Source organism: Zalophus californianus, chromosome X (genome assembly GCF_009762305.2).
Source record: "Zalophus californianus isolate mZalCal1 chromosome X, mZalCal1.pri.v2, whole genome shotgun sequence".
NCBI lineage: Eukaryota > Metazoa > Chordata > Mammalia > Carnivora > Otariidae > Zalophus > Zalophus californianus.
Genome location: NC_045612.1, coordinates 1,225,588 through 1,241,489, shown reverse-complemented (window position 1 = coordinate 1,241,489; position 15,902 = coordinate 1,225,588). Strand labels below are relative to the sequence as shown.

Sequence of the window (15,902 nt, the reverse complement as noted above, 5' to 3'; positions counted from 1 at the left end):
TTTTAGGAGTGTTTTTTCTAATTCTGTGAAAAATACCATTGGAGTTTTGATAGGGATTGCTTTGGGTAGTATGGACATTTTAACAAGATTAATTCTTCCAATCCATGAATATGGGTTATCTTTCCATTTATTTGTATCATCTTCAATTTCTTTCTTTAATGTTTTATAGTTTTCACCGTACAGATCTTTCAGCTCCTTACATTTAATCCTAAGTATTTATTGTTTTGATGTAAGTGGGATTGTTTTATTGTAAGTGGGATTGTTTATTTAATTTCTTTTTTGGATAGTATGTTGTTAGTGTATAGAAACGCAACAGATTTTTGGGACGCCTGGGTGGCTCAGTCGGTTAAGCGTCTGCCTTCGGCTCAGGTCACGATCCCGGGGTCCTGGGATCGAGTCCTGCATTGGGCTGTCCGCTGCGTGGCGAGCCTGCTTCTCCCTCTGCCTCTGTCTCTCGTGAATAACTAAATGAATGAATGAATGAATGAATGAATGAATGAATAAATAAATAACAGAAAGAAAGGAAGGCAACAGACTTTTTAGTGTTGATTTTGTATCCTGCAACGTCACTGAATGCATTTATTAGTTCTAACAGTTTTTGGTGGATTCTTTAGGGGATAATTTTACTGCTTCCTTTATGATTTGGATGCCTTTTATTTCTTTTTCTTGCCTAATTGCTCTGGACTTTCCGTAATATGTTGAATAGAAATGGTAAGAGTGTGACGGGGTGCCTGGGTGGCTCAGTCGGTTAAGCGTCTGACTTCAGCTCAGGGTCCTGGGATTGAGCCCCACATTGGACTTCACAGTCAGCAGGGAGTCAGCTTCTTCTCCCTCTGCCCCTCCCCCCCCGCTGCTCGTGCTTGCTGTGTGCTCTCTCTCAAATAAATAAATAAAATCTTAGAAAAAAAAAAAGAAATGGTAAGAGTGGGCATCTTTGTCTTTTTGTTTCGTTTTGTTTTCTTGTGTCTGATCTTAGAGGAAAACCTTTCAACCTTTCACCACTGAGCATGATACTGGCTGTGGGCTTGTCATAGATCACCTTTATTATGTTGAGGTACATTCCTATAACATAATTTGTTGAGATTTTTTTTTACATGAAAGGATGTTGAATTTTGTCAAATGCTTTTTATGCATCTATTGAGATTATCATATGATTTTAATCCTTCATTCTGTGGGTGTGGTGTATCACATTGATTGATTTGCAGATGTTGAACTATCCTTGCATCTCAGGGATAAATCCCACTTGTTCACGGTGTATGATCCTTTTAATGTGCTGTAGAATTCAGTTTGCTAGTATTTCGTTGAGGATTTTTGCATCTATTAGAGATATAGGCCTGTAATTTTCTTTCTTTCTTTGTTTTCTTTTCTTTCTTTCTTTCTTTTTTTTTTTTTTTTTTTTTTTGTAGTATTCTTACCTGGCTTTGGTATCAGGAGAATGCTTACTTCCTAAAACAGTTTGAGATCATTCCTTCCTATTCAATTTTTGGAAGCGTTTAAGTAGGATTGACATTAATTCCTGAGATGGAGCCCCATGTTGGGACCCCTGCTCAGCGGGGAGCCTGCTTAAGGATTCTCCCTCTCCCTCTGCCCCTCCCCCGACTCGTGCTCTCTTTCTCTAAAATAAATAAATAGGGTGCCTGGGTGGCTCAGTTAAGCGTCTACCTTTGGCTCAGGCCATGATCCCAGGGTCCTGGGATTGAGTCCCGCATCGGCCTCCCTGCTCCGTGGAGAGTCTTCTTCTCCCTCTACGTCTCCCCACTACTTGTGCTCTCTTTCTCTCTCTCATGCTCTTTCTCATGCTCTCTCTCTCTCAAATAAATAAAATCTTATAAATATAATAAATCTTTTTTTAAAAAAGTTTACATACAGAGGGGCGCCTGGGTGGCTCGGTCGTTAAGCGTCTGCCTTCGGCTCAGGTCATGATCCCCGGGTCCTGGGATCGAGCCCCACATCGGGCTCCGTGCTCGGTGGGAAGCCTGCTTCTCCCTCTCCCACTCTGCCTGCTTGTGTTCCTTCTCTCACTGTGTCTCTCTCTGTCAAATAAATAAATAAAATCTTTAAAAAAAAATTTACACACAGAATCACCAAGTGAGATTTGTTCTAGGAATGCAAGGGTGAAACCTACCTGTGAATCAATAAAACAAAGGAAAACTGCCCAATCATCTCAACTGGTACAGATAAAATTTTTGACAAAATCCAACCCCCTTTCATGATTAAAAAAAAACATTTAAAAACCCTGAGAATATAAGGGAACTTCCTAGACATGACAAAAGGAATTTATGAAAAATCCATAGCTAACATCATACTCAATGGCGAAAGACAGAAACCTTTCCCTCTAAGATCAGGAGAAAGAGTGCTCACTTTGAACACTGATTTTCAGCGCTGTACTAGAAGTTCCATGCAGAGCAGTCAGGCAAGAAAAACAGATAAAAGACGTCCACATCGGAAAGGAAAAAGCAAAACTATCTGTATTTGCAGGGGATATGATCCTATATATAGAAACCCCCAAGGAATCCACAAAAGACTGCTAGAGCTAATAAATGAATTATGCAAAGTTTCGGGTTACAAGATCAACATGCCAAAATCAGTTGTTTTTCTGTACACCAGCAATGAACAATCTGAACATGAAATCAAGACAATTCCACTTACAATAGGATCAAAAAGAATAAAATGCTTAGAAATAAATTTAACCAAAAAGGTGTAAGAATTAAACATGAAAACTACGAAACATTGCTGAAAGAAATTGAAGAAGACCTAAATAAATGGAAAGACATCCCATTTAGGTTGTTGATCCATTTTGAGCCAATTTTTGTATATGGTGTTTGGTAAGGGTCCAACTGTATTATTTTGCATGTGGATATCAGTTGTCCCAACACCATTTGTTGAAGAGACTATTCTTTCTCCACTGAATGGTCTTGGCACTTCCATTAAAAATCAAATGGCTGTGGATGTATGGGTTTATTTCTGGACTCTCTGGATTGAAAGATTTAATTTTATGAAGGCAGCAATACCACCCAAAGTGATCTAAAGATTCAAGGCAATACCTATAAAAATCCCAACTTTTTTTTTTCTTCCAGAAATAGGAATGTCGATCTTTACATTCATGTGGAATTGCAAGGGGGATGATTAACCAAAAGAATTTTGGAAAAAAAAACGAAAAAAGTTGGAGGACACACACTTCCTGATTCCAAAACTTATTACAAAGCTACAGTAATCAAAACATTGTGGTACTGGCATTAGGATAGACATATAGACCAAAGGAATAGAATTGAGAGTCCAGATGGTGCCAGGAGGAGCACCAGAAGCTTCATCTATGTGCTTCAGTCTCCTACTGCAAATGCTCTGCAAAGGACAAGACATGGCAGACACAGGCACAGCTCATTCTCCCCTAAATAGAAAAGAAACAACCTAAGGATCCAAATGCATTCAAGAGCCCTTCGTCCTTTTCCTTCTTTCGTTCTGAGCATCACATTCTAGTCATGGGGAGCATCCTGACCTTTCCACGGGGGATGCCACAAAGAAACTGGAAGAAATGAGCAGATAATAAAGTTGTTCAGATGGGGCGCCTGGGTGGCTCAGTTGGTTAAGCGACTGCCTTCGGCTCCGGTCATGATCCTGGGGTCCCTGGGATCGAGTCCCGCATCGGGCTCCCTGCTCAGCGGGGAGTCTGCTTCTCCCTCTGACCCTCCCCGCTCTCATGTGCTCTCTCTCCCTCTCTCTCTCATTCTCGCTCTCTTAAATAAATAAATAAATAAATAAATAAAATCTTAAAAAAAAATAAAGTTGTTCAGATGGAGAAAAATGCAGAATGGGTATTATTGGCTATGTGGCTAGCAGAGACCTGAGGTAACAACAGAAAATGGAGCTGGAAAGGCTGAAAAAGCAAGAAAAAGTGGAGCAGAAAGAAGACGAAGATGATAAGAAAATGACAAGGAGTGTGAAGGTAAGGATGGCAATGATGATTATTTTGCTGAAAAAGGTGGTTTTGATAGAGGTTTTTTTTTTTTTTTTTTTTTTGGTCTCCAAAGAAGTTAACTCCTCCATTACCAATCTCATAACTTTTAAAGTTAAGAAAAGGAAATTGAAAGGAATACACCTAACCTAAGAGGCAAAGGACCTGTACTCAGGAAACTCTAGAATACTCATGAAAGAAATTGAGGAAGACACAAAGAAATGGTAAAACATTCCATGCTCATGGATTGGAAGAACAAATATTGTTTTTTTTCCTGTTTTCTTTTCAAGATTTTATTTATGTATCTGAGAGAGAGAGAATGAGAGATCGAGAGCATGAAAGGGAAGAGGGTCAGAGGGAGAAGGAGACTCCCCGCTGAGCACGGAGCCCGATGCGGGACTCGATCCCGGGACTCCAGGATCCTGACCTGAGCCGAAGGCAGTCGCTTAACCGACTGAGCCACCCAGGCGCCCGGAAGAACAAATATTGTTAAAATGTCTGTGCTACCTAGAGCAATCTACACATTCAATGCAACCCCTATCAAAATAACATCAACTTTATTCATAGAACTACAACAAATAATCCTAAAATTTGTATGGAACCAGAAAAGACCCTGAATAGCCAAAGCAACCTTGAAAAAAACCCCGAAGCTGGTGGCATCACAATTCCAGACTTCAACCTCTATTACAAAGCTGTCATCATCAAGACAGTATGGTACTGGCACAAAAGCAGACGCATAGATCAATGGAACAGAATAGAGAACCCAGAAATGGACCCTCACTCTATGGTTAACCCATCTTCGACAAAATGAGAAAGAATATGGAATGGGAAAAAAAAGACAGTCTCTTCAAGAAATGGTTTTGGGAAAATTGGACAGCCACAGGCAGAAGAATGAAACTTACACCATACACAAAAATAGACTCAAAATGGAGGAAAGACCTAGATGTGAGACAGGTACCCATCAAAATCCTTGAGGAGAGCACAGGTAGCAACTTCTTCGACCTCAGCCACAGCAACTTCTTGCTAGACACGTCTCCAAAGGCAAGGGAAACAAAGGCAAAAATGAACTATTGGGACTTCATCGGGATAAAAGGCTTTTGCACAGCAAAGGAAATAGTCAACAACACCAAAAGACAACTGGCAGAACGGGAGAAGTTCTTTGCAACTGTCTTCTCAGATGAAAGGTAGTCTCCAAAATCTATAAAGAACGTACCAAACTCAACACCCAAAGAGCAAATACTCCAGTCAAAAAATGGGCAGAAGGGCGCCTGGGTGGCTCAGTCGTTAAGCGTCTGCCTTCGGCTCGGGTCATGATCCCGGGGTCCTGGGATCGAGCCCCGCGTCGGGCTCCCTGCTCGGCCGGAAGCCTGCTTCTCCCTCTCCCACTCCCCCTGCTTGCGTTCCCTCTCTCGCTGTGTCTCTCTCTGTCAAGTAAAAAAATAAAATAAAATAAGAATAAAAAAGGGCAGAAGACATGGACAGACATTTCTCCAAGGAATACCTACAAATGGCCAACGGACACACGAAGAAAAATGCTCAACATCACTCGGCATCAGGGAAATCCAAACCCACCCGCAATGAGATACCACCCCACACCAGGCAGAAGGGCTAAAGTTAACAAGTCAGGAAATGACAGATGCTGGCGAGGACTTGGAGAAGGGGGAACCCTCCCACACTGGTGGTGGGGAATGCAAGCTGGTGCAGCCACTCTGGAAAACGGTATGGAGGTTCCTCAAAAAGTTGAAAATAGAGCTACCCTAGGACTCAGCGATTGTGCCACGGCCCGCGTGCAAGGTCGAACAGGGGTGAGGGTAAGAGAATGAAACATAAAAGTATGGGAACAGGAGGGTTGCCCACGGGGATGCCGCGAGCAACAACTTTATTCTTACTTACACACTTTATATAGGTTCAGGTTACATAACAGTAGGACGTAAACAAGTTCCACAGTTTTCTCCCTGCCCTCTCCTGGCTCCGTCCCAAGTTTTTGGTCCAAGGCCAGGTTCCTCAAGGACATAGTTTCTTCCCATGCCTTCAAAGGGCCTGGTGCGCTATTTTTCAGGGCTTATCAATAACACTGTAGTTTCTTAGCCTAAATACAACTCGGGCTAGCCAGTACCACATGTTCTTGTATGGGGGCAGCCAGGTGGCCATGGTTCAAAGGGATCAGGGAGCCTTTGCTCTACCCGATTAACCCCTTTGTTGCTCATGGCTCCCGACATTTCCCCCTTTTATCTTTAAACGCAACATGTGTACATTTGCTTGGGTACTGGCCATGAAAGCAAACAGACAGCGACTCCAAGCACACCATAAGCAGAGTAATAAGGTTACCCCTACAACCAGAGCACACATAATCCAGAAGGAATGTTGGAGGATATTAAAGGGGTTAAACCCCTGTAGCTTTTGTAGAAAGGATTGTGCCATGTCTCTGGGGGTGACTACATGCAGATGGGAGGAGGCTATATTGTTTATTTGTTTTTGCAATTGAAACAGATCTAGGCTTACATTTGTCTCATGCCAGATACCTTGCAAGTGCCTCTGCACCGTTTCCCAGGAGACGTTGTCAGCTTTCAGGGGGGTCACACAAATGGAACCATACCCTCCGTGGCACACAAAGGACAAACGAGTATGTAACAATGAATATTGGGTGTCTAAATATTCGACCGCCTGTTCTAAACCATCCAGGCGAGCCAAGATCTTCCTATCTATGCTTCCCTGGGTGGCAAGGGTCTGGGAGACATTATGAGCCAAGCTATTTACATGAGCGGCAGTATGTATGCCCTGGGACAGTGCCACCGTGGAGACAGTAGCTGATGCTATCAAAGACACCAAGGCAGTGATGCCAGCTATTAGGAGGCCTAGGAAACGTCGTCCCCGGCTAAGTAGGCCCTCTAATTCTTGTGCAAATTGATAGCCATAATCTCTATACCAGGGCCCCCCCACCTCTACAGGCATCATTAGATAAGGGGGCTGCATGGCTAGGAAAACCTTCTTTGTTGGATTTGGGGCGCTGGGTAAAGGCAAACAGTTGGTGAGATAACACTCCTCACAAGTTATTTTGTAAAGGGTCCTATTGGCCTTAGCCTCGGGTACTACAGATCCGTCCCCCACTACAAACAGGAACGGTGGGGAAAGACATGCCTGAATTTGAAATGTCAATGGGCCCGTGGGGAAGCCAGGGAAAAGGGGTGAATTAGTTTTAACATCTCTCATGGCCGCAACAATTTTCCATAAGTCCGGGTGTCTCATCCTCCCCAGTGATAGCAGTCCCCCGGGAGCAGAATTATTGTGGTCGTATGGCCCATATCCTGAAGGCGGGGGGGGGGGGGGGGGGGAGCGGCGCAAAGGGAGATCCCCGTCTTTTGACCAGTCAATTATATAAGTATCAGGTATGCCATGGGGAGTCACAATCTCTGGGTTGTGATGAACGCAGGTTTTCCAAGAGGGTCCGTAGGTTTTCCACGTTAGGTCAGATTTACAGAGGGGATAGTCAAGGTATGGGGTCTCAAGGGATCTGGAAGCGGGTCCGAAACGGCCAACAGGCAGGGGCCTCCGATGTTGAAGGACAACCTCGTTGATGTCCCAATTCTCCACCATTACATGAGGTGTCAAAGTGTCTCTTCTAGGTGGCTCAGTTCCATACCAAGAGCGGATTCTTCGGGAGACTGATGAAGTGACCACGCATCCATAATGGGGCGCCTCAGGGCCATCGATGGCCTGGAAACAAATGGGGGGGGCAGAAGCCAGGCTGGTCCAGTTAAAAGGCGCCACAGCATGAGTGAGGCCGGAAATCTCAGGCCCATCAAAAATGTCTGTGAAGTTAGTAAACACCTTGGGTGTGGGATCCTTCCAGGTGACTGCCCTCGCGGTAGGAGGGTCCGGGACAAAAGCCCAGTAAGGAGAGGCCTGGGCAGAGTCAAGGGTTAAAAGTGATAGCATGGCAAGGAAAAGGGCAACAGCCATGACTGGCTGGCCCGACTCACGCACGGTGGCCTCAGCTCGAGCGGTCAGGGCTTTGATGTCTCCGCATGTTATTTTCCTCTGATCCGAGGCGGGGCGTCTCCTCGTCCTCCCGGAGCGGATCTGGAGCCGCCTCATTCTGCAAACCATCACGGACAATGCGGACGCATCGAAGCGGGAGCCAGCGTGGCGTCTCCTCATCCTGGGGAAGGATACAAGCGCATCCTCGGCCCTGGCGTAGGACCGGGTCGGGTCCCCTCCACTCCGCGGTGGCGCGGTCACGCCACTTCGCATAGAGGAGGGGAGCCCGCTCAGGCTGCCAAAAACGCTCGGCGGCAGTGCGGCCAACCGAGTCAACATTCAAAAAATTTAAAACAAAGAGTACTAATGAAAGGTGTAAGTGAGGTGAATATTTTATTTTCCCCTGTAGTATTTCCCCCTCTTTTAATTTTTTGAGGTACATTTTGAAGGTGGAGTGGGCTCTTTCGACAATGGCTTGACCTTGAGAATTATAGGGAATGCCTGTTGTATGAGTGATGTGAAAATTTGCACAAAAGGTCTGGAATGCTGAAGAGGTATAGGCTGAACCATTGTCGGTTTTAAGAGCCTTTGGCATGCCCAGAACTGCGAATGCTGCGAAAAGATGATTTTGGACATCTACAAAAGCTTCACCGGAGTGTGCAGTAGCAAAAATATAGTTAGAGAAGGTGTCGATGGAGACATGGATGTATTTAAGGCGGCCAAACGGTAAGTAAGTGGTTACATCCATCTGCCAAAGGTGATTAGGAAGGAGCCCTCTGGGGTTAATGGCATATGAGGGGGGGTTAAAAAATTGGGGACAGGACTGGCATTCTCGTACAATTCGTTGGGATTCCTCCCGGGAGATGCCGTATTGGCGCCGTAAGGCCTGTGCATTCTGATGGAATTTTGCATGGCTGCTTTTTGCTGCCTGAATGGTGTTTGTAGAAAATATATGTGTATTTTCATCAGCTATGCGATTGCCCTCCGCTAGGGGGCCAGGAAGGTTAGAGTGAGCTCTGATGTGTGTTATAAATAGAGGGTGCTGCCTCTGTAATAAGAGGAGCTGGATTGACTTGAATGCCGCAAAAAATCCTCAAGGGTGCCCGTGGACTTCCAAGGCCTTATGGCCGCCTGACATGCTGAATTGGCATTCTCAAAGGCTAGCTGCTTCACTATAATAGTTCCTGCCTCCCCATCTACAACAATCCTACTCACGGCTTCTAACAGCCGTGAAACAAAGTCTTGATAGCGTTCATCGGGTCCCTGTCTTATTTTGGATAACTCCTCTGTCCTTGTGCCAGTGGTCGGTAACTTTTTCCATGCAGTCAAAACAGCCTCGTTGATTTGAACATAAGCAATCTCAGGGAAATGTATTTGGTTACCCACTTCATAATAAGCTCCAGTACCAGCCAACATCTCATATGTGACAGGGATTTGGGTCCTTTTGTTATAGATAGCCAGATTGTTACACTTTTCCTCGAATTCGGCCTTCCACAACAGATAATCTCCCCCATTAAGGCAAGCCCGGGCAACAACCTTCCAATCTCCCGGGCAAAGAGCTTTTTTGGTAAGGTTCTCCATCATAGATAGGGTAAAGGGAGCAGTGGCCCCGTACTGACTACAGGCAGCCTTTAAGTCTTTTAACATTTTAAAATTTAAGGCAGTATATGTCCGTTGGCCTCCCTGTAAGGTTACTGGGTAGGCATTAAACTCTCCCACGTCTTTTCCTGCCTGCTGCGCTGTTAGTAAAGTCCTCTGTAAAGGGCTAATGCCGGACACAGGGGACTTGGCAGCGCTCTGCTGATTGGTCATAATGGGAAAAGCCTGCAGCATGCTAGTTTGAGTACACTTAGTCACAGAATTGATCCCCTGCCCAGAGGCTGTGACTGCAGGCAGGACCGATTTCAATGATGTGGGCATAGTCAGAATGGGGTCATCATCAAGATAAACATCATCGTCGCCAAATTCATCCCCACCACTCTGAGCCTTAGGGGCTTTCCCCGCCAAGGGCATAGGCGGTGGTGGAGGAGGGAAAGGGTCCTGGGTGGGTATGTTAGCATCATTGCCCAGGATCTCAAAAGAGGATACCCCAGTGGGAGTCAGGGGTACTTTAATAGGATCTTTTTCCTCATCTTCAACCCATGATTTTAAAGATATCAGCTCAATTTTTTGTTGTGGCTCCAGGATTTCACAAATATGAGACCAAAGGCCCATTGTATTGGGCGGCAAGGCACCGGAGCCCCGCAACTTTATTTGATTTTTCATCTCTTGGCCCACCCGTCTCCAATCCTCTGGGTTTGTTGTTCCTTCTAGTGGGAACCAAGGGCACAAATCTTTTATGTTCCTGAAAAATTCCTGCAGTGTGGAGGAAGACACCTTATGCCCTCTCTCTGCCAATAAAATCTGCAGGGTCCGCAGAAAATATGCATGACTAGCGGACTGACTTTGTCCCATAATTTCTTACTCCTGTCGTGCCGGTTAAACGACCGGTTCTCTTACCTGGTTGATTGCGACGTCAGTGTCCAGGATCCTCTTTCATGTGCTCAGGTCCCTGTTCGGGCGCCACTTGCCACGGCCCGCGTGCAAGGTCGAACAGGGGTGAGGGTAAGAGAATGAAACATAAAAGTATGGGAACAGGAGGGTTGCCCACGGGGATGCCGCGAGCAACAACTTTATTCTTACTTACACACTTTATATAGGTTCAGGTTACATAACAGTAGGACGTAAACAAGTTCCACAGTTTTCTCCCTGCCCTCTCCTGGCTCCGTCCCAAGTTTTTGGTCCAAGGCCAGGTTCCTCAAGGACATAGTTTCTTCCCATGCCTCCAAAGGGCCTGGTGCGCTATTTTTCAGGGCTTATCAATAACACTGTAGTTTCTTAGCCTAAATACAACTCGGGCTAGCCAGTACCACATGTTCTTGTATGGGGGCAGCCAGGTGGCCATGGTTCAAAGGGATCAGGGAGCCTTTGCTCTACCCGATTAACCCCTTTGTTGCTCAAGGCTCCCGACATGATTGCACTACTGGGCACTTACCCCAAAGATACAAATGGAGTGATCCGAAGGGGCACCTGCACCCCAATGTTTATAGCAGCAATGTCCGCAGTAGCCGAACTATGGAAAGAGCCCAGCCGTCCATCGACAGATGAATGGATAGAGAACATATGGTGTATATATAGACAACGGAATACTACTCGGCCATCAGAAAAATGAAATCTTGCCATTTGCAACCACGTGGATAGAACTAGAGGGTATTCTGCTAAGTGAAATAATAAGTCAATCAGAGAAAGACAAGTATCATATGATCTCACTGATAGGTGGAATTTAAGAAACAAGGCAGAGGACCATAGGGGAAGAGAGGGGAAAATGAAACAAGATGAAATCAGAGAGGGAGACAAACCATAAGACACTCTCTCTCTTTTTTTAAAATATTTTATTTATTTATTTATTATTATTTACTTATCTGAGAGAGAGAATGAGATAGAGAGAGTACATGAGAGGGGGGGAGGGTCAGAGGGAGAAGCCGACTCCCTGCTCAGCAAGGAGCCCGATGCTGAGAACAAATGATCTCAGCTCTTGTGGGTCTGAAAAATTATTTTTGCTTTCTTTTTAATTGAAGTAAAGTTGACATAACATAAAATAAACCATTTTAAAGGCAACAGTGCAGTGGCATTTAGTACATTCACATGTAAAAAAAATGCTGAGCAGGGCTGGCACAGTGAAGAGAGCAGCCGGAGAAATTGGACAAATTAGCCTCGGATAAGAGGGCAGAGACCTCTTCTGCCGAGGCAGGAACGAGGCAAGGGTGTGTGCTGCTGTGGGCAAGTGCAAAGATGTGATATGGGGCGCAGAGCTGACAGACTTCTTGGCCGATGATCCGAGAGGAGGGGAGAGAGTGTACCACAGAGGGCCTGGTAGGCCATGGGGGGCGACTTTGGCTTTGGCTCTGAGTGAGATGGGAGGCGCACTGAAAGGTTCCGAACAGGAGAAGGAGGGACCTGCCTAATATCTTATCACTGATCCTGAGTTGGGGCTCTGCTGGGTTGGTGATGGGGAAGTAAGGGGACTGTTGCAGATGGTTACAAGATCTAGGGTCCTTAGTCAGGTAGAAGCTTCTGAGGGATTGAGTTTGATGTCCTTATAGGAGGTGCATGCACTCTGGCTTCAAGGTTTGGCAGCTTCTCTTCGTGTGGGGTTACTGTTTCCATTCTCCTGGCCTCCACCTTACCACTGGCCTCCACCTTACCACTGGCCTCCACCTTACCACTGGCCTCCACCTTACCACTGGCCTCCTGAGCCTAACCTCACTCCACCAGTTCTGAGTCTTATTTTCTTAAGCTTGAAACCTGTCTTCTTTGTCTCTGGACCATCCCTCGCCCCCACTCCCTTTTGTAAATTGGAACCTCCAAACTTAGATCCTCATCTGACTCTGAGTTGGACCCTACAGGTTTCTGTGCGTGGTTCCATGCAGCTGGGGAATGAGACCCTGGTGTCCCAGTTTCTTCTGGGAGGGCTGACTGACACAGAGGAGCTGAGGCCCTTGCTCTTTGCGGTTTTTCTGCTGGTCTACATAGTGGCTGTGGTTGGGAACCTGGGCATTGTCAGCCTTATTGTAATGGACGCCCGACTTCACAGCCCCTTGTACTTCTTCTTCGCCGACCTTTCACTGCTGGGCACCGCCTATATCTCCAGCACAGCGCCCCGGCTGCTGGCACACCTGCAGGCACCAGTGCGGACCGTGCCCTATCGTGCTTGTCTTACCCAGATATTCTCTCTCCACTTCCTGGCTCCCTGGGAGTGCTTCCTGCTCACAGCCATGGCCCACGACCGCTATGCCACCATCTGCCGGCCACTGCACTACCTAGTCCTCATGGGCCAACGGACCTGCGCAGGACTGGCTTCAATCTCCTGCCTGCTTGCCTTGGCCAATGCGCTCACCCACACCATCCTTGCAGCTCTACTCAAGTTCTGTGGGCCTCGCCTTATCACCCGCTTCTTCTGTGACCTCCCTCCTCTGATCAAACTCTCTTGCTCAAGCACGTGGGCCCATGAACTTGCCCTGTTCTTCTCCAGCTTTGTGGTGGCTCTTGCACCCTGTGCCCTGGTTGTGATCTCTTACATACACGTCGTGGCTGCTATTCTCAGGATTCGCTCCGCTGAGGGCCGAGGAAAAGCCTTCTCCACCTGTGGTGCTCACATCACTATGGTGTGCGTTTTCTACATCACTTCAGTCCTCTGCTACATCCTCCCCAGCTCGGCATACTCTGGCTTGTGGGACCGGGTGCTCTCTGTGCTCTACGTGGTCCTCACTCCCATGCTCAACCCCATCATCTACAGCATGCGAAACAAGGAGGTGAAGAGGGCTTTGTTCCAGGCCCTTGGGAAAGAAAGTGCCTCCTAGGCACTAGTCACATCAACTCAAGGCCATACTTCTCCATGGCGAGGCTGGTACATGCCTGATGCTTTGGGGGTGAATCCAATCACATAGGAGTTTGAAATTTCATGTAGATGATCCATTTGGTGAATCCTATTTTGTGTGCCAGGTTTCCCCCCATTTTCAGCAAAGATCAAATATTTCTGTCGTGGTTTTTGATTCTAATACATTGTTTTCTATTTATGGAAGTAAAACATGGTCATTGGATAAGCTGTGCAGTTACAGAAACTTATAAGGTGACACCCCCCCAAATGCCCTCTATAAGTCTCACCGCCCAGAAAGAACCACTGTGAACATTCTGATGGTTTCTTTCAGGTTTCCTTCCGAACTACAAATGTATGTGCATGCATATTTAAAGTAGGGAAACAAAACTGGAATCATAGTGTACTTACAGTTTCGGATGCTTAGATATTTTAAATTTTTTTCCACTATAATATATGCTTATTATAAAATCACTCATGCCTTACACTAAGGTGTGTTTTTAGGATCTCAGCATCTGTAGTAACCACTATGAACAGTTTTATGTGTGTTCTGCCAGTTTTTTCCCTAGGATATATTAACCTGCATTCATAATTTTTTTTTTTACATAAATAGGATCATACTGTTAAAGTAGGCAGTTAGGGCGCCTGGGTGGCTCAGTTGGTTAAGCGACTCCCTTCGGCTCAGGTCATGACCCTGGAGTCCCGGGATCGAGTCCCGCATCGGGCTCCTTGCTCAGCAGGGAGTCTGCTTCTCCCTCTGACCCTCTTCCCTCTCGTGCTCTCTGTCTCTCATTCTCTCTCTCTCAAATAAATAAATAAAATCTTAAAAAAAAAAATAAAATAAAGTAGGCAGTTAGACATGAGCTGGAGGCAAAGGCGGTGATAAATAGGTGACACAACATCCTGATTGTGGCTTTTAACATCTTGGCCTTAGGGCTTCCAACACCTGGGGGGCTGACAGACCAAGAGCCACGGTTGCAGACCAAGTGTTCTCCTCTTCCAGCTTAACCCCAGGGTAACCTATAGTTTCATTATAATATATTTACATTGTGGTTTCAACCCCCTGTGCGTCACCCCACCCCCATGAGGGGAGATGGCCCTGACAGTTCTGGCAAGAACCGTGTAGGGCCAAAAACTCCCCTTCCCAACCGGTAGGAGCCCCTTAGATGATTGGAAACAACCTCAGTCGGAGACACCCCCCCCCCCAAGCTATGACCCATAACTTATGCAAACAAAAAGAAATGACACCTCTAGCTAGCTCCGGGGCAGTTGCCACCTCTGGGCCTGTCCACTCTCCCACCTTGAGAGTGTACTGTCCTTGATAAACTGCTTTGTGCTTGCTACCTTCCTTCTGGTTGTCTTTATTTGAGCCCGGATCCTCATGTAACTCTTTGGTGGGGGATCCAAGAACCGAGACCTCCATTCACACAGTGCAGACTCTCCCACCCCTAACAATACCGTGTACCAAATGGACTGTTTATAATCCTTTTTCCATGAATTCCGTGTTCCTGTCATTTGTACATTTTTCTACTGGGCTGTTTGTCTTTTATGTATTTATTTCTAAGAGTTATTTGCATTTTCAAGATATTAGCTTTAGTTTACCATTTGGGTTACTAATGTTTTCCTAACTTGTTGTTTGTCTTTTCATTTTATTTATGATGTTTTCTTCCATAACAGAGCTTAACATCTTTGTGTAACTAGACATCGGTGTTTGTTTTTTGTTTTGTGGATTTTTGCTTCTGGATTTTGCATCCTGCTTTGTTTACTATTTGACTTACAAATAATTTTCTCAATTGAGTCCCAATTTGATGCTTTCATGGTGTTCTCTACCACAAATAACTTGACCTTTCCTTGTATTTAGACACTGATTCATTTTTTTTTAAAGATTTTATTTATTTATTTGAGAGAGAGAGAATGAGAGATAGAGAGCACGAGAGGGAAGAGGGTCAGAGGGAGAAGCCGACTCCCTGCTGAGCAGGGAGCCCGATGCGGGGCTCGATCCCAGGACCCTGGGATCATGACCTGAGCAGAAGGCAGCCGCTTAACCGAATGAGCCACCCAGGCGCCCCACCCTTTCTTTCTTTCTTTTCTTTTCTTTTCTTTTTTTTTTTTTTTTTACAGATTTATTTATTTATTAGAGAGAGAGAAGGGACAGAGGGAGAGAATCTTTAAGCAGACTCCCCACTGAGTGCAGAGCCCGATGTGGGGGCTTGATTCCCACAACCCTGAAACCATGACCTGAGCCAAAACCAAGAGTTAGACTCTTAACTGACTGAGCCACCCAGATGCCCCTTATGTGCTCTCTCAAGTTTGGTTTCACTCTGTCTTCTGACTCTTAATTTTACATCTTTTTCTCCAGTCACATCTCTGGCTTGGTCCCTTAGAACACTGCTTGTATCCTGGCTGGTAAGGCTTATCTTACCTTCCCATGAGAACATGGGAATTGTGTTTGATTCTGGACATCAACTTTGCAGCCACATGTCTTGGCCTTTCTCTCCAGAGCCTTCACTTTACTATATAGCAGAGTAATGTTCCCTCATTCCCTAGCCAGGTAATGTG

The 15,902-nt window shown here is 45.8% G+C and overlaps 3 protein-coding genes across 5 annotated transcripts in view; all 3 read left to right on the top strand.

Moving 5' to 3' along the window:
* The window catches only part of PLXNA3 (plexin A3), a 217,448-nt gene that overhangs the window by 100,692 nt on the left and 100,854 nt on the right, over nucleotides 1-15,902 (top strand). The gene's annotated exons all lie outside the window — the stretch shown is intronic.
* IKBKG (inhibitor of nuclear factor kappa B kinase regulatory subunit gamma) overlaps nucleotides 1-15,902 on the top strand; it is a 48,051-nt gene that overhangs the window by 31,689 nt on the left and 460 nt on the right. The window contains exon 10 of one of the 2 annotated variants that reach the window (XM_035725837.1): nucleotides 3,078-3,145. The exons of the other annotated variant lie outside the window; for it this stretch is intronic. Coding sequence (XP_035581730.1) covers nucleotides 3,078-3,130 — 53 coding nt within the window. The 3' untranslated portion in view covers nucleotides 3,131-3,145. Of the gene's footprint in view, nucleotides 1-3,077; nucleotides 3,146-15,902 lie in introns of those variants that run through there. 2 annotated transcript variants of the gene reach the window in all.
* LOC118356556 (olfactory receptor 3A3-like) lies at nucleotides 12,394-13,329 on the top strand. The gene has a single exon (XM_035725712.1). It carries the CDS (start codon nucleotides 12,394-12,396, stop codon nucleotides 13,327-13,329), a length of 936 nt encoding a protein of 311 aa, XP_035581605.1.

What these genes read in the sequence shown, in the direction of transcription:
- LOC118356556 (XM_035725712.1), top strand. Translation starts at nt 12,394, where the DNA reads ATGCAGCTGGGGAATGAGACCCTGGTGTCCCAGTTTCTTCTGGGAGGG.